Genomic DNA, 20779 nt, shown 5'->3' on the forward strand with positions numbered 1-20779 from the left:
GCTGGATACAGCTAATGAGTCTCTGCAGTTACGTGTAAAACTTCATGTCAGCTGTCTACAAATGCTTTAGCAGGGCTATGTTCTCATAACATTAGAAATACCATTAAACTGATAGTAGATAAAAATAACCAAAAGGTACAGTAATAATACACAGCCAACTGTGCTGGTGAATTTCTGTAGTATGGGCTTTTAAAAAATCTTAGGAGGAGTAAATAAGTATGTATAGCAAAAGGTTAACAGTTTGAGAAAGAAAAAAACAAGTACCTATTTTTCTAATGACCTTTGTAAAAATGCCAACTATCTGTAGTCCCAAGTATAACAGAACAGCTTTTATTCTTAGTTTTTACAGGGTAGACAGTTAGTATTTGCTGTTATGGGATTATTTTAGAAGGTTATTAAGGAAGAAGAGGTGAAGAAGACTATCCTGTTACTTTTTTTCCAGAAAAACTGCAGCAATTAGCTTTACTGAGGAACTACTATTTGCTGCAGGTTACTTCTCACAGGATAGTTATGACTTCCTTATTTCTAATAAATGCCCAGCTGCTCCTGCATATGTTCCTGATGAATTAATACTTTAGGTAGGCTGTTAGGTTATAACTACTGGTGTTTTACTTCACATGAAAATACAAGCATTTTTTACATGCACACACAGTGTAAAATGCTGCTTTTGATGACAAACACTGTGCTGTATTATGAAGGACAAACATTATACTGCAAAGACAGATACATAATTAATTTAAGGTAAAAGCTTGTGTTGAACAGGTCAAAGCAGTAATTGGTTTTGTTCTACCCTTTGTTCTTGTCTGTCCTGTGCACTGGTCCACAAACAGCTTTCTAGGCTTCTTGGACATACTTTATTGTACCTTTTCTTAAAAAAATCCAAGCAATTTATTACAAATTTACCAAAATGCCTCTAAAATAATATTGTCAGGTTATTCTGTTAATAACTTGTGTTATTCTGTTACTTTATAGATCAAGTTAGTCCAAGAAGTTCTCAGATCTAGAAACAGCTGAGTTCTGTTATTTTTTTTTTGTTGTTGGTTGGCCTGTGGAGGGATAAGAGGAAGACAGTTCACAGAGTTAATTAAAGTTAGTTTTAATAGGTTTGACATCTTCCAGTCCACAAAAAATTGACTAAATACCTTGCTTCCTTGTAGTGTGGTTTCTTCAAGAGAAATAAGAAAGATCATTACGATGCCACATATCACAAGGCTGAGATCCATGCTCAGCCATCTGATAAAGAGAGGCTTACTTCTGATGCATAGTATTGATCTACTTCTGTAATTGGTAACTGATGATATTTTTTAATTTTTAGCTGTGGCACATGCTATGGTTGCGGTGGCTAACTGTGAAGCTTTTTCTGCATATGTTCTATTAACTTTTGGATTTCAAACTGTTGTACTTGCTTGCTCATGCTGTTGATAGATTTTCAGCCTTTGGTGCATGTGAACACACACAGGTGTTTACCTTGGTCTAAAACACTTCTTGTTTATTTCTTTAGAAAACATATTGTTCTTTTGCAATGGGGTTTAGTCTTTTTTTAAATTTATGTTTTAACACTACAAGTGAGTCTTCAAGCTTGCAAGACGGTAATCAACACTAGAGTTAAAATGTAAAGATATATAAACGTGGATGATATATAAACTTGCTTTACTAACCTTTAGTGCATGCTAAAAGGTCCACGTTGCTTGTAATGAGAGGGGTTTTCATAATGAGAATTTATTGCATGGAAACATCTGTTTTACTTGAGTTCACAGAGGTACACTTTTCTAGGAACACACTTTGCTGAAGGTACTAGATGCTTTATGCTTCCAGAAACCTTTATTCAAATTAAGATATCACATGCTTGTACATTATATCAGTAAGTGATGCTTGGGATCAGAAGGTGGGGAAGAATTCTTAATGAATTATGTCAAAACAGTGTTTAATGAAATCTTAACTATGAGATCGCTGAAGATTTGGTCTATGCTCACTATAACCTTTTTTTAATTCAGTTCCATGTAAGTTCTAATACTAAAAAAACTTCAAACTGCCAACCAAACAAAATCAAAAAACCCAGCACTCTAAACACTATGAACAAAAAGACCTTGCCACTTTAATCTTTTCTTACCCCCAGCAGTACCTAATGACAGCTGGATGGCACAATGTCTCTTAACCCTAATCTTACCTCAGTGATCTGTAAGCACGTACAGCTGAGTGTCTGCCAGTCATGATCTTGGTAACGTGGTAGCCATAGCTCCATTTTGTTTTGAAAATTAATTTCAGTCTGTTCCTCTATATTTAAAATCAGTTTTTACAGTGGCTTTGGATAAGAAATTGCAGAGCACAAATAAACTGTACAGGATTTCATCTAGAGTGATTTCCCATGGCAAAGTAAGCAAGACTTGTGTTTCTAATACTGCATATGTGTAATTAGTTCAGATGACTGTAGTTGAGATGGTGCTTTGAAAAACAAGGCCCTAGTGTAACTTTTCTTGGCGGTTCTGGAAGTCTTTTTGTAGATTTTTAAGGGTAAATCATGTCACCATGCAGGAAGACACTGAAGTACATAGTTACCTTTGATTCAGGAGAAGGAGCTTTCCTGAACTGTACCTACTTCATTGTGTAGCAGTTAAATGCTCTCATTAGATGAATGAACAGCTTTGTACTGAAGGGAATCTTTTTAAGGTATTAGATTACCACCATATGGCCAGACTGTGCCATTTGTCTTCAAGTGCTGCTGGAATAACTAATGCAGACCTGCTGCCTCACATTTTTACAGCTACGTATGCTACATTTTTGGCTTACATATTTTTCTTTTCAATTTTCTTACCTTTGTATTTGTGCAAAGGAAGAATTTAGTGCCTCTATGACTGTAGTACTTTGGCAGCAACTTAAACCTAAACTGTTCTTTTTCTCCTCTACCCCAGTGTGGGTTCTTCCAGCGTTCCAGGTACGAAGACAGTGTCCCCAGCTATCACGCTGTGAGAATTCGGAAAGAAGAGCGACAGATCAAAGATGAGACAAAACAGTGGTTCACAAAATGGAATGAAAATGAAAGTTATTCTTAGGGAAAAATGTTCTCCATCCAGAAAGTTCAGAGAGAGGTTAAGGTTTTCATTAATGGAATACTGATGGAGTTAGACCTATGAACACTATGGACATTCACCATTTGATTGTAGATATTACTACTTATACTGAGGCTTTTATTTGCACAGTTAAAATTGCTTCAACAGACTTTATTTGCATTATTTAATTTTCAGACTGCCTCTTTCCCCCCTCAAATCTAACCCACACTTCAGAAAATACTATGTTGATTTGGGGTCTTTTCTGCAAAATATGCAAAACCACTATAGCAGACCTTTTCCTGTGATCCTGACCTTCTTCCTGGTATGTAAGGAATGGACGATTAACGTCAAGACAGGTTCTCCATTGTTCCCTCAATACATAGTGCTTTACAAACACACAGTGGCCTTAACACACTTTGTTCAAGTATAACTGAAGACCTGCAAGTTTGCTTTAGTCATAACCTTTACCTGCTGCAGTAGTTAGGGCTTAACAAGAAGCATCATCTTAAATTACATGTGCAATGGGTCATGTTGCTTGATTTTTTTAAATATTTTTTTTTTAAGATCAGATTGTGTGATTCTTGCTCACAACAAATATACACAGGTTTTTTTTAAAAAGAGAGGCTTGAATATTAGATGTACTTTTTGTATATATATATTTTAGTCATTTTTGTATTTATTTTTGTTATAAATCATTGTCTTTGACTAACTGTTAGGCCAAAGACTTAAATGAATTTTCAAATCCACTGTGTTTTTGAACTTAAGATTATGAGACCTGAGGCTTTCACTGCATTTTAATAAGTAACTGAAGGTGCCAATACTTTCTAAAAATGTAAATATTTATGCTAATAATGTGTATGGGGCCTTTCTTTTCCTGATACTTGTAAGTTTATGTGTTGTAACATCAGGTCTTGTAACATGATTTGTATATTATTGCAGACTATTTAAGGATTTGGACACCAAGCAGAAATAGGGGTTTAGATAGAGTTTTATACTTGCTGTAAGAAAGTGAGTTCTCTCAAAACAGCTTTCCAGCTTCATAAGGACTTCCTGTTTGGCAAAAGGCATTGACTACTGCAACTGTTATACAGCACTTGAAAGAGTCTGTAGATGCCTCATGTACCTTAACTGTGTGGATCTGGAGCTGATCCACATTGAGACTACTGAATCATCTCGAATACCTGAATGTTGATAAAGTAGAACCATGATGTTGTTTATCAGAAATCTAGTTACTGTACCATAAGTGATAAAATTATTTAAAGAGTTTACTTTTTTACCCAGGTTTTAAAGTGTTGGTACTATTTAAGAACAAAGATTTAGTTCAAAACTGTTTATTCCATGTGAAACAAAATTCTGCTCAAAAAGTATGTATTTAATTGCTCGTAATTTGAACTATGCAAAAACCTCTTGGTACTTTTTCCCCTCATAGGGTAAAAACCTGCTAGGAGGGCAGTTGTCAAGTGTCTTATTTTTACTACTAACTTTGAACATTAGTACGAAGGTGTGGTCACCTAAAAAGTTTCAATTAATTTACTACACTCATCTTTCTTAACACTAAATAATCTCAGTATGTTATGACTGATTTTATGAACATTTGCATATGAATGTTGATGTTACCCAGTGTTTGAGCTTTTAAAATTCTAGCTTATTTGCTGAAAGGCTCAGCAACATCAGAAGCCAGGCTAATCAGGGGCTAAGAAGCTTAACAAATACCCCTGAATCTAAAAGCAGATTCTGGCCCTCGCCTAAGAACATGAATGTCTTAGCAGTGTTAAAGTGAAAGTTCTTGAAAAATAAGTCATGTCACTGGTATACTTTTATCTCAAACTTTCATTATACTGGCTAACAATGCTACATCATTCCATGATTAGAAATGACCTGTGGATATTTGTATAGAAGTGTGAAATAAATTTTTTTTAATTAAACATTGTCTTGGCAATAGTGATTTTATCGTACTTAACTGAGGTGGCCATAGCTAAGTTCAGTAGAATATGCTGAAAGCCACAAACTGTAACAAGTTCTCTGATTCTTGATATTGCCACAGCTCCTGCTCCTGCCCCACGCAGAAGGGCACACAAGGAGCTGCAGGAGATAAGGCACAATCTCGTGCTCGCAGGCTCTCTGCTACTTGCTGTGGCTGCCAGCATTGCTCAGGGGCAGGCAGAGCCTGGAGCCTGGCAGAGCTCCAAGTGTCAGCTCCCAGCGAGGCAAGCTGCCCGCTCCTCACTCCGTGCTTGCGCTCACACTGCCCAGGGGATCTTCAGTGCAACCAGCCTCCTAAAAATTTTCCTAAATACAGCCAGATGAGTGTTTGAGTAAGTAGGGGAGAGGGATACATCCCCCAGAATTGGTCAAGGACTTCATATACCTATCTCTATTCAGCAGTGAAAGATTGATACTGACAGTCAGTAACACAATTGCAGGGTACAGCTTCAAGTCCACCAAAAAACCCCACAGAAAAGCCAAAAATACGCAGGGGGAAAAACCACCAAACCCAACAGAGAAAACATAGTTTATCTCCGTTTTTAAGATGTCAGCCCTCACAGGATCCTTTGTTCGCCTTTGCTGAGAGGCCTTTTAATGCAACAAAGCCTGAAGATAAGGGTTAGCTGGATATGTGCTAGGCCAGCGTTTGTTGTGGCCAGGAAACTTCCAGGACTAGAACCAGAAGATGCCACTAGACCTTTCAGAGCATGTCCAAGATGTGAACTCAACCTGCATTTATCAAACAAGTATTCTCATTCACATAGCACAACAAACATTTTTCTACAACAAGACAAAATACGGACTGGGAGAACAGTTAAGTAGCTGATCATAAGGTTTAGTACTAATATAGTATATTGTGCTTTATATATGCTGATATATACCATACATGCATAGTACTATATATAGTATATACTATATATACAGTGATACAGCACTATAAATAACAGTGTATGTGTACAGTATGTATATATGTACCCTTATAGAACCTAATGTACTATATTTGCTATATATAGTGTGTGCAGTGTGTATGTATCTACATAAAAAATAGATACACTATATACCCCTAAGGTACATAAGTGGGATGTTGGTAAACTGCAATACCTTCATGTACCTTTAACCGTCAGAGCACAGGAGATGCATCTTATGAGAGAAGCTTTCAATGCAAGTGACCACCACAGTACAGTTTCAATAACGACCTGTGCAGAAGTTATATGTGGAAAAAGAGAGAACAGGGCACTCGGGTGGACACAAATATCAGGAATCAGCCCATAAAGTGAAAGGAAACTTTTGAAAGTGGCACTGAACTACCAGTCCCCATTCAAAGCACCCACGTTCCAATGCTAATCATCATGACTGGAGTGTGTCTAAACTAATATCAGCAGACCACACAGAGCCAGAAAGCTGCTCATTTACAAACAGCTGAAATAACTTCTCCCAGCACAGAGTAGGCAAAGGTGGCAGCAGTTGGTTTGCAAAACCCAGGAGAACAAGCTGTAATGAAACAACCAGGCAACTGTAGCTGGCATGCTGAGCCAGCAGAGGCCTGTGGACATGCTGGACGTGCTTCAGCTGGCCTGCCAGACAACAGCCTGTGTGTCACAGGAAGAATGGAAGCAGTGTATCTCCCCACAGGGACTGTGTAAGCAGTTGCTTCAGTTTTTTATCCCGGTCCTCAGATGCCATTAAATGTTTGTTTGTCTTCCCAGGCTATGGAGTCATAGATACTATACACCTTTTACAGCCTCATAAGCCTTGCTGAGTCCTAACCATGATCCTTGTGAGAAAACACAGAAACTCCTTAGCCCAAGACACAGCCAAGGTGTGACATGGTCACTGTACATGGACTGGGGACCTGCAGTTTGCATTTTCCATACTGCAAGATAGACCTCTTTCCTCCTTTTCTTACTCTCCAAAATGTTTGTCTGCAAGCTGCACGTTTTCAGGGCCCTTCCTTCCTCATCATAGAAAACAGGCAGAGAGAACAGGTTTTTGCAAGAGGAGGTGTCCTTGCTTCTGCTTACCTAAGTACTGCACACCAACATACGCCCCCTTGGCACTAATAAACAGTATTTCACCTCTCAATCCCAGTGTCATCAGGGGATAGGGGAAGAAGGGACAGAAGAGTCAAATACTTTGGAAATAACACGGTAAGTTAATTAACAGAAATGTTTGCAAGATATCGCTTCGTTTCTTGAAGTGGAGGAGTTCAACAGTACAGAGCTGAGAAGTGCATCACTCCCAGGAATTTCTTTGTTGGGGTCTCTCTTCTGAGGTACCAAGCTACCAGATATCAAAATTGATCTCTGCCAATAAACCTATCTGTTGGAGATGAGAGCCTAGTGTCAAAACTTAACATCTAAGTTTATCAGAAATGCTTATAATCACAACTGCTTTTTTGGTTCATATTCTAGATATTTCTACCAGAGCAGGACAATAAACTATTAAATACACTGTTTGGTACCTCACATGTTGCATTAGCATCCTAACAGCTACTAAAGTGATTTAATGTGATCTATGGTCAAAGTGATTTTTAACCAATACAGATGCATATGGTGCTCATTGTTGACAGATCGGGAGTCTACCTGGCAGAAGCCCTATTTTTTCCTCTGTATTTTTTTTTAATTCTTTTTTTCCCTGATAACTGAAACAAATCCCAGCCCACCCCGCAGCTGGGCAAAGGATGCGCTATCAAGAAGAACCGACTCCCTCAGGTGAGGCTCTGCCCTCCCACCGCCCCCCGGGGACCCGTCCCCGCCCGGTCCCGCGCTGGGCAGCGCACGGCCGAGCCCGCAGGGATCCCTGTGCCTGGGCCCCCGCTCCCCCCGCTCCCGCCCCGCAGCCCTTCGCCGGGCAGGCGGCGGCCCCCGCCCCGCAGCGCCCCTGTACCGTGGGGGGACCCTCCGGGAAGCGAGCGCTGCCTTCTCCCGGCGGGCCGTCAAGGCACCTCAGGGGCTGCCGGGCTGCTCCGGGCGCCCCCGCCCCGCTCCCTCAGAGCCGCCCTCCCCTCCGCCCACCTCCCCCTCGGGCACCTCCTCCTGGCGGCGCGGCGGAGGCGGCCTGGGCAGGGACTGGGGCCGGGGGAGCGGCGTGGCGGGAAATGGCGGCCGTGCTGGGCCGGTCTGAGCTGAGCTGAGCGGACGGAGCTGCGCCATGAGGCTGCTGCGCGCGCTGCTGCGCGGGGCCGCCCCGGGCACCATCCCGCAGCAGGTGGATTTCTATTCCCGCTTCTCCCCCTCGCCGCTCTCCATGAAGCAGTTTCTGGACTTCGGTGAGTCCGTGCCGGGCCGCACTCCCCGCGCTGCCCCTGCTCCCGCAGGTGCCTGTGAGGAGCGGGGCGGCTCCGGCCGCGACCCTCCACCGTCAGCGCTGCCCGCTGTTGCTTATCCCATGTTGGTGCCGCGCTCTCTGGCACAGAAAGGCCCTGCTTCCTTCTGGGACAAGGGAGCCCAGTTGGCGCCTTCCCGGAGACTGGAAGCGTGACAAGGTGGAAATTCAGCTGAAAACTCCAGTTTTTGGCACCACCAGAGTAGCTGGGCGTCTTCATGCAGAAACTGCAGGGCAGAGGGTGGGGACGGCTGGTAGTGTCAGAGCAGTGACTCAGGTGAGACTGGTTAAGCCTTCTGCAAGCTGGCAGCGTGTGACCTTTTAAGGTATATTCCAAACACAGTAAACACCTAACCTCAGATGGCACCGAGGGGCTGGAACAATCATCACTTCTGAGTCGCATGTCTGTGCCCTACAGAAACACCTTACCCAAAATTTGGTGGTAGAAGGAGCAGGGTGCGGAGACCAAAAGCCATCCTAGAGGATTCGGAATCTAGCGCTGAAAATGAGCAGATCAGTAACAGGATACTCAGTCTTATATTCTTCACTAAAACCACTCATAATGCTTCCAGGTTTGACTGTGTGCTTGGAAACAAAAGGGATCACAGCAATTGTTCTGTTCTGCTTCAAAGCAAAGACCACACAGGGAAAGGTTGTGTAAGTCTCACTATAAGTGCCTTTCTGTATCCTGTGCACTCTGGTGCACATAAACGCTTACATAAGTATTGCATATAAGCATTTAACTAGTTAATAGTTGCATTGCTTTTTACATTTTTGTAAGTAAAACATAACTGAGAACTAGTCATAGAGCCCCAGACTTTGTGTAAGTAGGAAGACTTACAAAGAAAACTTTCTCTTAACTGTCTACTGTCACTTCATCCGTCTATTCAACGTTTCATTTGTGGCAATGAAATGTATCCAACATATAAACTCTGGATTCATACAGGAACCCCACCCGATGTTCTGTTGCTACCATACTTTTAAGCAAAGAATCTCGTAATTCAGAGTTTGCTCTGACCTGTATTATTTTACCACTAAATACTGATAAAGTAATTCTTACCTTAAAATCAGTGTTTATTTTCAAGGCACACTATTCCCTTGTGTCAAAAGATAGACTACTTTTTTACTGTTAGTTACCTGAACATAAGGTAAAAATAATTTTGAAAATGTTTAATTTTTTTTCCTCTCCTTTGCTTAAGGATTTAATCACAGATAGTGAAAAACTAATAACAAAGGCAAAAAAGAGAGTAGAGTGCAAGACTGAGACAAGTCTTTAAGACATTCTGTAGCCATTATAATCTGATGATGTTTTCATTAGGGATTTTTTTGTCTCCTTTTGCTCTAGGGAGAGCATTCAAAGAGGAAATAAATCTGGTAATGCTAACTTAAAAAAATGAAATATTCCATAAGCAAATTTAGGTCTGGCTCATATACATCAGTCATATCTTGATTTTCAAGCCTGCAGTATTTTTTCTAGGAGTCTTATCTGTTCTTTGCCTAGCCAGACTGTAGCTGCACAGGGAAAGACTCATTTGTCCATTCAGCAAAGTCCTGCCCTAAACTGCCTTCCCTATTTGACCCAGGATTGCAAAAAGGCAACCTCCAGATACAAAAACTATTTTGTGGAGTGTAATTTGCTGAGTATATGAGGCATTTAAAGATTATATTTATGTTCTAATACCTTCAGTCTGACTTGTTTGTGGAATTTTACCCAAGAAAAGGGAAAGGGCAGTAACAGTCATGCCTGAAATGCAATCTGACTAGGGAGAATGAAAGGTTTCTGGGCAGAGGTCATATGTAGACAACAAATAATACTGGTAAGTGCCACTGGGGAGGAATTTCTTTTTCATTAAGTTAACTGACATTCTTTCATCAGTGTAGTTTATGATGTATCCAAGTCTGGATGCTTTAAAGTAAGGTACTCCATTTAATTTGGTGAAGATTTTTACTTTTTAAGACACTCCCAGCTTCCTTTTTTTTTTTTCTTTAATTTTCTTCCCCAACTCCACCTTGCCAGATGGAAAGAGTGAACTGAGCAGTACACCAGAGTTAATTTTTAGGAGACACCTGCTGTAAAACACCAGGGTGAGGTATGTACTTCAGTGCAGAAGATGAGCAGTTTAGTAAGTTCAGGTGCTGTTTACATGACACTCATGAAGTCCAGACAGAAGTCTGGCTGAGAGTGATATACAGTGATATTTCTTAGCCTCTTCCCCATGCTGCACTCTCCTGTCTCGCTTAGGAAAACAAGCTTTGTGGGAGTAAACTCAGGTCTTGCTTTTAATAACCACGTTTAATTGCCACCCATACAGATGACATCTCTCTTTAACAAAGGGCAGGTCTCTTATCAGAAGCTTCTACCTTTTAAAAATGTAAAAACATTTAAAAGTAAATGTATGGAAAAACTACTATGCCAACAGATAAGCACAGTAGCTGTCCTACTTTCATTTCTTTCTCGGTATTCATGTGAATTCATTCATCTGTCTTCTGTTCCTGTAAGACAGTGAACTTAAACTACAACAGATTTAGTTGAAAATGAGATCAGTATTACAGAATTTATTTTCTGAAAGTGTTCCAATATGTCTTATGGTAATTCAGTAAGATCAGCGATCAAAAGCAGGGTGTATGGGACCAAGATACTTTCTCAAACACCCTTCCCATAAATAGTTTCCTGTGCTGGTTTCATTTGCCTCTCCGATACGCTCAGAATGACATACTGTTTGATCAGTGGTGGTTAGAGTCAGTGCTTGCTGCAAAGAAAATGAACAATATACATGGATAGAAGCTGCATTTAAAGTTGAGTAGTTTGGGTCTGCAGCTATTGCTCTGTATATTGAAGATTCTCCTTACGTGAACAGGGCTGGTAGGTCACAATATGAGGTACGTTTTGAAATACAAATGGGCTGCTGCCATGAAAGAAACATTGCCCTACCAGCCTGGCCAAGTCAAGTTTGAAACCAAGCCACAGGCCTCTTATGCAAGAAAGTAAGACTTTGTGTAGTTTTCTGCCATAAGTGTTGACTTTATTCTGTCATATATTTATTTTGGTTTTAGGATCTGAAAATGCTTGTGAAAAGACTTCATTTATGTTTCTGCGACAAGAGCTGCCTGTGAGATTGGCAAACATAATGAAGGAAATAAGTCTGCTTCCAGACAACCTCCTGAGAACACCTTCAGTTCAGCTGGTTCAGAGCTGGTAAGAACAGTGACACTTCATACCTTCTGCATATACATAGGTCGGAGGAACTCATTCTTTTCTACTGAAAGAACATTTCATGGGCTTGTTACATGAACATCCCTTATATAAAGTGAGATGCTAAATATCCAATGTGATATAGATCAGAAACTAAATTTACAGACTTGGAAAAAACTCTTTAGCAGCAATTAGAGAACCCATGAGACACTCATGTATGAGAATTCAAATCCACCAGAACAATGTTTAATAGGGGACTTACATAAAAATGAAGAGGCTAGTTGAAGAAACCAACAGAAGTAGGCTAAGGCCTGCAAAACATGCTTGCAAAAACATACTAGAAACCATTTACAAGACAGGTTATTGCATATTGATAGTAAAGATGTAGAAAATATGAAGAAAGCAATAGGAAGCTCCCAAAGCCAAAACATAAAACAATAGAAAGAATATGAAACTATTAAAGTAAAAAAGATATTCTTTGAAAAGTAACATTTACTTTCAGATAAGGAACTTACACATAAATATAAACTTGTTAAGATGAAAGCAAAACAAAGAGATTGCTTGGTAACAGCTAAAGGCACAAAGATATCTGGAAAGGCTTTTAAAGTTAAGAGAACAGAAAACCTGCCAGTGAATAAGTAGGATTGATTAGATGACTGAATATAAAAAGCTATCAATGAAGAGGAAGGCTCTTAATGAAACACAAATGCTTACATTCTCATGATAGTAAATGACATTGATCAAATGGGAAATGAATTCTACTTGGACAAATGCAAGGTAGAACACAGGGAGGACTCTCCTCTCCCTGTATAATTGCTTGCTTACAATGGAAAAAGAAATTTTGATGCTACTGGGAATATTTTTCCAAATATGTCAGTTGATGGACAAGAAGGAAAATTGTGTTAGGAACTAAGTAACAAATGGGGAGGAATACAATTGTACGACTGTGTTAGCCCTTTATTCCTCTGAATTGTATGCTGTTTTAGTCACTCTGTCCTAAACAGAAAAGACCAAGAGGGATAATCAGAGGGTTGGAACAATTTTTACGTGAGGAGAAACCAAATAGAATTCTTCAGCTTGAAAAATATGCATCTAAGGAATAGATGGCAGAAATACTTAATTCATGAATAAGCTGGAAAGATTTTTCTAATAACAGGAACTTGCTGGGGCTGCAAATAAGTGATCACCCACTGGGTTTAAAATACAAAGATGATCCTTTATGCATTCTAATTAAATTGTGGAGTTCATCGCTCTGGAAATTTTGGCAGAAATGTCATTAATAGATTCAAAAGAATCTAACAAAATTCATGGGGGACAGGTACTATGACATGGAAACAAGCAACCTTAGAAGACCACAAATTGCTAACCAAAGAGATCTGGGGAGGCATATTAGAATTGGTCTTTGTCCTTTTTCTTTCATTGAAAGGTATGTCCAAAGTCTTCAGGAGATCCTTGACTTTAAGGACAAAAGCTCAGAAGATTCAGGGACTATTCACAGGTAAGGATTTGCTGTCACATATGTTAATATTTTGTTAATATTATATGGAAGAACTGGCAAGAAAACAATAGGTTAAGAAAAATATCTCAGTCTTTACATAAGAATTGCAGTAATGTCACCCCCTGTTCCTAAAAGGAGGGTACAGGAAACCAGGAAACAGAACACTTTAACATCATGTTGTTCTGTAGAGAGGCTTTGGTTAGTGTTGGCTGACCATAAGTGCCATCTGAGAGACATGGGATGTTCTGCATGAAAACGGTGGCGCGGTTTTCTCTTTCTTGTGGCAGCAATCAAGATGATAAATAAATAAATAAATAAATGGTCATTTTATAAATAGTCAAAATAGTTGAATTGTTTCAATGCTAGTCCCCTAAAATACGCTGTAAAGTCTGACCAGTCTTCTTACTGCAATAGGCAGACCTGTAATATTTCTGAATGTAACAGTCTTCATTTTTGTAGGCAGGTACTCTGTTTGCCAGAGTATTAAATTCCCTTGAAACACTAACAGTGTATTAATTTTAGTTTTACAGATACCGTGATAAAAATCCGGAATCGGCACAACGATGTAATTCCTACGATGGCTCAAGGAGTAATAGAATACAAGGAGAGCTTTGGCATCGATCCAGTGACCTCGCAGAACGTGCAGTATTTTTTAGACCGTTTCTACATGAGTCGCATTTCAATCAGAATGCTCCTTAACCAGCACTGTGAGTGCCAGTGCTGAAAGGAGGGGAAATGATACCTGCACTATGTCAAGTGTATCTTCCTTTAATTTTTAAGTGCTTCGTAGGTACTTAAATGCTACTTATGAGTGCACTGTTTGCCTTGCTATTTATGAACTCAATTCAACTCCTAAAATATTTATTAATAGTAATCTTTCAAGTATGGTGAAGACTGGAAATATAGATTGCCTATAAAATTTTTATTTAGCATAGCTGAAGATGTAAACTAAAATTATAAAATTATACTGAGTATTAAATAATATTTTCTTTTTTGGCAGCTTTACTGTTTGGTGGGAAAATTAATCCAGCTCATCCAAAACACATTGGAAGCATCGATCCTAACTGCAATGTTGTTGAAGTTATTAGAGGTAAATTCAGCAGATAAGAACTAGAATCCTGAAAACTTACATGAATATCTGTACTAAGAGCAAATACACATCCTGATACTCATATACCGCTTAGTTCTTTTCTACCTGGAGTAGAAGTTTTATTTAAAGTGTAATGCAATTTGTATCTTTTTCCTATAAAGCCAGCTTCTGTCAGAAAATACAAAATCTCCCTGACAGTGCACAATACTTGCAATTTTTGTTTTTCTTTTTGGCAAACTGTAAAGGAAAAAAAAAAGTGGGAGGGGGAAATGTAACTTCCTCTGTTTTTATTATAGATGGCTATGAAAGTGCCAAGAGACTTTGTGATTTATATTACATGAGCTCTCCAGAACTTATCCTTGAAGAGCTGAACGGTAAGTGAATGTGGATGAGGCACCCTCCTGAACATCATGATGGCTTCTTCTAAAGTAGCTGGTGGTGGAATGTCCTCTTTCTGCCTTTCGTATAGTTAACGTGTTCTCTTGGATCTACTGTTGTAAATAGTTTGGGTTTTTAAAAATCTGGCAGAAGGCTTTCCCCATTCCTCCCTTTAATTGGAAAACTGAAATCAGTAGAAAAGTTTTTGACACTACAGCTGTTGATGTAACAAATTTTAGCAGCCTCCTTCCCTCTCTAAGATTTCTTGTATGTCTTCACCTACACTACTGCATCTCACCCTCTCTGCATTTCTTGTGACACTTAAAAGATTTATACCAAGCGTTCCATTCCATCTTCATTATAACCTCCTCAAGGGTTACAGAAAGCAACTATGATGTGCCCTGATCAGTGATGCCAAAGTGGTTTTAAGATTAATTTCTAAAGCAGCAAACAGCATTTGAAAATCTTGAGTGTGACTTTTGATTAACATCACCTTTTCAAAAGATTTCTGTTAAAATCTTCCTTCTTTCGAAAATTCAGCAATACAGATTCACATTTTGAACTACTGAGAGAACGAATAAAAGATACCTCATTTGCCATTTAATTATTTAGACTCTCTTTTCTCCAGCTAAATCCCCAGGACAGCCCATGCAAGTGGTGTATGTGCCATCACACCTCTATCACATGGTTTTTGAACTTTTCAAGGTCTGTACACTTATTATGCAAGTCTTTTGTACATCTTTGTTTACTGAGATTGTATTGGTTTTACCTTTTGAATCAATTCTAGATAGCAGTGTGTTTTTGCAAGTGCAAACCTTGTGCTACTTGCAGGAACATTACTTAATTGTACTGTTTAGACAAACAGTAATTGAATAGAAAATGAACAGCTTTGGAAGATGTATCTCCTTTGCCTAGCCACTGAATACATCTGACACCTTCTGAACAGACAGTTCTTAAAATCTTAAAATATATGAAGATATTACTTAATAAAGCAAGTGAGAATAAGATACACAATTTTGGGGATATCTTCGAATCTGATAAAATGTGTAATAGGTCCTCCAGAGCTTCCCTCAAGCAGTTCAGTCCTAGACTTTTCTTGATCTTTGTGTCATATTGCATGTACTGTGCATTATAAAGAAATCTACAACAAAAACTCTGTAAGTTTAACTATTCAGATGTTTCCTTTAAAAAAAGTAAATATTTGAAGTCTGTGTATTTTAACAAACTATATAAATACTGATACTGAATAAACCAAAAATATAAAAAAAATTATTCTAAACCAATATACATTTTTTTCTGCTTCTGAAAATAGGTGATAAAAATAACTCCTAAAATGATGTTTTAAGGTAATATGCAAAGTGAATTAGGATTTAAGTTGTACTTGAAAATTGCAGAATGCAATGAGAGCCACCATGGAACATAACGCTGATCGATGCATTTATCCTGCAATTCACGTACATGTCACGTTGGGAAATGAGGATTTAACTGTGAAGGTACCCACTTTTTTTTTATTACTTTGAAGATTATTTTGATCAGGGTTTTTTCCCTGCCACAGGCAGCATATTACTACCTGTAGCGGGTGATCTGGTTCCGTCAACAGACAGAACGTGATTATGTCTGTAAGTAAAAAGACCATTATGGCATTTCACGTGGTGCATTAGTAGGAAGTTCATGACGAGGTTGCACAGTCACACTGAAGGCTCTGCAATAGCATCCTGTGCTTTTGTCATGCCATGTTTTGCCTAGCTTGTAAGCAGCCATGACTAAAAATGAAGGAGCATCTTTATACAATTTTAACTAAGCATTTTTTAAGTGACAATGACAGAGCTATACAGGTGTGAAACAACTGAAAAACAAACAAAAAAAAATTGTATATTCCACACAAATCAAACCTCCTTAAGTACAGTTTGAAGTTTCTTCTTTTTCTGTACAATATTCATGTTGGATTTCAAATACCAACTGCAAGCATTGGGTTTTTCATAGGTCTTTAACTAAACTGTAGTAAAACAACTCCTTTGATTTACTCCTTCAGTAACAGGTTTTAGTAAACTATATTCAACTGGCAGTATTCCTGAGGAATAAAGATTAAAAATACAGAGAACCTGGTATTTTGTAAATAATATAGATACTGACCTCAGACAAAAGATAAAAGCCATGCACAATTTAAGTAAAATATTGTTGCTTCCAAGAGAATATGAATGATGCTTACAGTAGTATTTTGTTTAGTGGTTTGGATAAGGGATGAAAGGGAGGGATTGATCTCCCTCTAGTCATTGTTGGAGATGAGAACTAAAGAAGACCTGTAACTTAACAGGGACAACTTCATATTATGTTTTACCTGAACTTTCTCAGGTATTTTATTGTTTGAGAAAAGCTGTCTTTTATAAAATTGTATTCAGGGACATAACACTACATGCTCCTTCTTGTTCCAGATGAGTGATCGTGGTGGTGGAGTTCCTATGAGGAAAATTGACAGACTGTTCAACTACATGTATTCAACAGCACCACGTCCTCGTGTTGAGACTTCACGAGCTACACCTTTGGTATGCAACTCTTTCATATCTTGGCATCTTGGCTATGTTTAATGGTCACAAAAGAAACCATTTAGCCAAAGCTATGAAGTACTGATTTTATAGATACAATGAGTATTGCCGTTTGAATGTTATAGCTTAATTCGAGTATTTTTCTGAAAATAACTGGAAAAGTGCATAAAATACTAAAATTTATTCAAGATTCTGTTTTCCTCTACTACATCTAAAGATCAGCTACCTCAAGCAGAACACTTAGCTATGCTGCACGTACTGTAACGAGGACAGAACACTGAATTCTTTTTGTAGCCACTGAATGAACGGAAAAATAATTACAGCAATGACTTTGGGTCAAGGCCATAGTTCATTTGCACTGTGAGGTCAATTGTACCATCTCCCAGCAAGGATGAAGGAGCACACATGTGACAGGCCATTTGAAGAATTTACTTTGGTCTCATGTGAATGTAATAGATGCACAAGAAATAAAGCCTAAGCTCCCAGTCAGAATCTCTGAACAGCTTTCCTGTATTTATTCTCCCACATTGCATCAGTGATCAGTGTTCTGCACATAGATGAGTCTGCAACTCATTAAACACTAGATCTTTACAGAGAAGTGTTGTGTATGCTCATTGAGAGATCACCTCTAAAATTTAGAAAGTGAAAAAAAATCATGCCCAACACTTCAGGGCTGTGTCCTTCTACTGCAGTCAGGGCTTGACAGAATTTTAGTATAAGCTACAAATTCAGAGACATTTTGTCTTGAACCTTTTTTATATATACTGCTGATGAAATGTATCTGACTTAAGTCCTCGGTGTTCTTAAGATTAGTAGCTCCATGAGACATAAGTCAGACACAGTACAGTTTTCTGTAATGGTATCTCTTCTTCAAAAAGCTCCCACAATACAGGAAATGTTAACTACCAGCCCTGCCTGACAAAGGAATAAAACAGTTTTCTCATAATCACAATCATCCATGCATTCTTCTGGTTTTGGGATGTATAATAGTTCTGAGGGGCCATAATAATTAACATATAAACTCCTCTTACTGTCAAACATCATGCTTAGTTTGTCTGTTTACCTGTTAAGTTAAAGCAGAAAACACCACTGATGCAATTAATGGAAATATACCTTTTTTCCTGGATCAGGCTGGATTTGGTTATGGCTTACCCATATCACGTCTGTATGCACAGTACTTCCAAGGAGACCTGAAACTCTATTCCTTAGAGGGCTATGGTACAGATGCAGTTATTTACATCAAGGTATGATGTAACACTTTACCATTTACATTTATCAGCAAGTGTAATCTAAACTGCTAATGGAACTCCTTGTTCTGTTACTATAACTTCAGTTAAAAAGAATCATCAGTTACAGTCTTCTCTCCTTACAGGCCTTATCAACAGAATCAATTGAAAGACTCCCTGTGTATAACAAAGCAGCCTGGAAGCATTATAAAGCAAACCATGAAGCAGATGATTGGTGTGTGCCAAGCAGTGAGCCAAAGGACATGACCACTTTTCGCAGTATGTAGCTTTTTCCTTGGCAGCTCATAAGAAGTAGGTTTGTCTGTAAAGGCAATTTAAAAGACCTGATTTATACCAAGATGGTGACCAAGTTTGATATGTGAAAGTAATTTTAAGTGGAGTAATAGAGGGTGTAGTGTAATAGTCTTTTCTGAAATTAAAAAACCAACAACCACCAAAACTCCCAAACTTGTACATACTTTTAAATTTTAAGAACGTCACAATTTGTTTCATTTTCTGGTTTGGTTACTTTAAAAGCTAAGTCAAGGGAGCAGTATTTTGGGTTTTATAGGGATCAGTGCAATCTCTAGCACATCTGGTATTAATTCATATAATTACAAAACTGTTTTAATGGAAAAACTATTGAAAAAGCTCACTGGAGCATTTTTCCATTATACAGTATTACAGATTAATGAGAAACTCGTGTAAGAAATATTGAGGAGCTTATTGCTATACCTTTGCACCCGTATGGCATTTGCTGTTCTTTTATCTTCAGCATGCTGAAGCCTAATTTAGCAAAGTAAGATATGTTGCCAGCACACCTTGCCTACATCAAGGGTATTTTCACCCAGAGAAATCACGCTTACCTCTGTAGGGATAAAAAATAAATAATAAAAAAATTTTAGCTGCAACTACTGGTATAATGTATCTCAGGTATGGGGCATCGGTCGCATTTCTTTTTTTCTAATGTGAATATATAATACATGTGAAAAGCTTATCTTTCCCTGATTATTGTGAATTAACAACTAATGCTGGCTTGTGTACAGTACAATGTTGTCTTGCATTTGCCTGTATTTCTGTAGGTCCTACCAAAACGCAGCATCAGCGTTCTAGTCCTCGTAAGTTCTCAGACTTGAAATTGTCAGGTTACAGCTGTAAAAGGAAACTATTTTAATAAACAGATTTTTTAAAATTTGCCCTTCATAGGGCATCTCTATTACTTTGACAATATAAGCTACCTTCTCAGGAGTATTTAAAAAAAAGTGGAATTAACAGTTTTTGAAAATACCTTTGTATTTGTGATGTGCTTCTGGTCTCATTTTTGTAGTAACTGGAAGTCACACTGTAACTTAAACATGGTGAGCAGAATGTGTATCAGTCAAACCGTCAAAGCATACTGGGGAAGATAGAGAGGGGACTGAATATTACATTTCAGGTACAAACTCCTCCTTTTAAGAAAGGATTCAACTTTTTTTAATGCCTACTGTGCCAGCTTTGTTCAAATCATACACATGGATGTTGCACCTCGATCCCTGTAATTCCTGAATGTTTTAAGAGTGATGCAGTTAACGCCACTGAGAACTAATCCTTTTCTCAGATAATTAGCTGCATGTAATTCTGTGATTTTTGTTCTGCAGTAGACGTGCATAATCCCTCTCAGAAAGAATAAGCCTAAATTTTGCAAGTTTACTATCTCTGTGCAGAGCAGAAGGTGAGATACTGCAAACGAAGGGCATAGCTGGCACATCAGAAATTGTTCTGGCTGTAGCTGAGCCAGATTGGAGATTTCCACCTGCTATCTCCCTAGCTGAGTTCTGCAAAACAGTGAAATGGTTTTATACCCTGGTCAAGCTAATGTAGAGCACTTTATCTGGAGTGAATTACAGACTGCTCTATATACACAGTCTGAGGGAGGACTATTCTAGCTTAATTGGCACCACAACAGTAGCGTTACCTGCTCCACTCAAGCCTGTGGGCATCTTGAGGCCCCTGCTTTTCTTTCTTACAAGGATGTGAGAGATGGTGACTGGCACACCTTTTAATCTGCTTGGCTACAAGTGAGGAGAATCTAGAGCTGTTCTCTTCTTTGGCCCTGCAAGAGGATGTACGTGAGAAATGCCACACATGGTAAAATGGGGCCTGGAGGGGACACTTGCAGCTACTGCTTTTGCTAAACTAAAGCTGAAAGTTACAGCAAGGACTTTTAAAAACTCAGATTTGAAGCTGAGTATTCTTGCTTTTATGCTAAGTTTTACATCTTTTAATTAATTCAGTTGAACTGATTTTAGTAATAGCTGAGAACTGCAAGAGATGTTTCTGAAGAAAAGCTAACAGTTTGTTTTCTACAAAGTCTATTAAATATTTCAGATATTATTGAAATAAAGCCTCTGAGTTAGCTCTCAACTAACTACCAATTGTATTCTGATTATTAGAAACTTGCTGTGTAATTATATTTGTATTTATCTCTTCACCTGACACCCCAAATGACTGTGGT

General features: G+C 38.6%; 2 protein-coding genes across 7 annotated transcripts in view; both read left to right on the plus strand.

Annotated features, from left to right (window-relative positions):
* Positions 1-4972, plus strand: part of ITGA6 (integrin subunit alpha 6) — a 130343-nt gene extending 125371 nt beyond the window's left edge. For 4 of the 5 annotated variants that reach the window (XM_051787370.1, XM_051787371.1, XM_051787372.1 and 1 more), the window contains one exon: positions 2910-4972. In XM_051787370.1, the coding sequence (XP_051643330.1) occupies positions 2910-3050 (141 nt within the window). In that variant the 3' untranslated portion in view covers positions 3051-4972. Of the gene's footprint in view, positions 1-1157; positions 1288-2909 lie in introns of all 5 variants that reach the window. The other variant, XM_051787368.1, reaches the window with a different exon arrangement.
* Positions 4973-7159: 2187 nt separating this feature from the next.
* On the plus strand, positions 7160-20688 carry PDK1 (pyruvate dehydrogenase kinase 1). Of its 2 annotated transcripts, none has more exons than XM_051787469.1 (11): positions 7160-7180; positions 11412-11553; positions 12977-13048; positions 13571-13755; positions 14049-14138; positions 14435-14512; positions 15145-15221; positions 15911-16009; positions 16949-17059; positions 18190-18303; positions 18432-20688. In XM_051787469.1, the coding sequence occupies exons 2-11, from the start codon at positions 11444-11446 to the stop codon at positions 18570-18572; spliced, it is 1077 nt and encodes a 358-aa protein (XP_051643429.1). In that variant the 5' UTR covers positions 7160-7180; positions 11412-11443; the 3' UTR covers positions 18573-20688. The 2 variants fall into 2 exon arrangements, with proteins under 2 accessions (XP_051643429.1, XP_051643428.1); XM_051787468.1 differs by lacking the exon at positions 7160-7180 and adding an exon at positions 8043-8301.
* The last annotated feature ends 91 nt before the right edge of the window (positions 20689-20779 follow it).

Source organism: Manacus candei, unplaced genomic scaffold, assembly GCF_025592945.1.
Source record: "Manacus candei isolate 608988 ecotype Guabito, Panama unplaced genomic scaffold, ASM2559294v1 h1tg000023l, whole genome shotgun sequence".
Lineage (NCBI taxonomy): Eukaryota > Metazoa > Chordata > Aves > Passeriformes > Pipridae > Manacus > Manacus candei.

Coding starts and splice junctions, on each gene's coding strand:
- PDK1 (XM_051787468.1), top strand. CDS start 8,184: ATGAGGCTGCTGCGCGCGCTGCTGCGCGGGGCCGCCCCGGGCACCATC. Junction 11,554..12,976: donor GTTCAGCTGGTTCAGAGCTG/GTAAGAACAGTG, acceptor TTTCATTGAAAG/GTATGTCCAAAGTCTTCAGG. Junction 14,513..15,144: donor TATCCTTGAAGAGCTGAACG/GTAAGTGAATGT, acceptor TCTTTTCTCCAG/CTAAATCCCCAGGACAGCCC.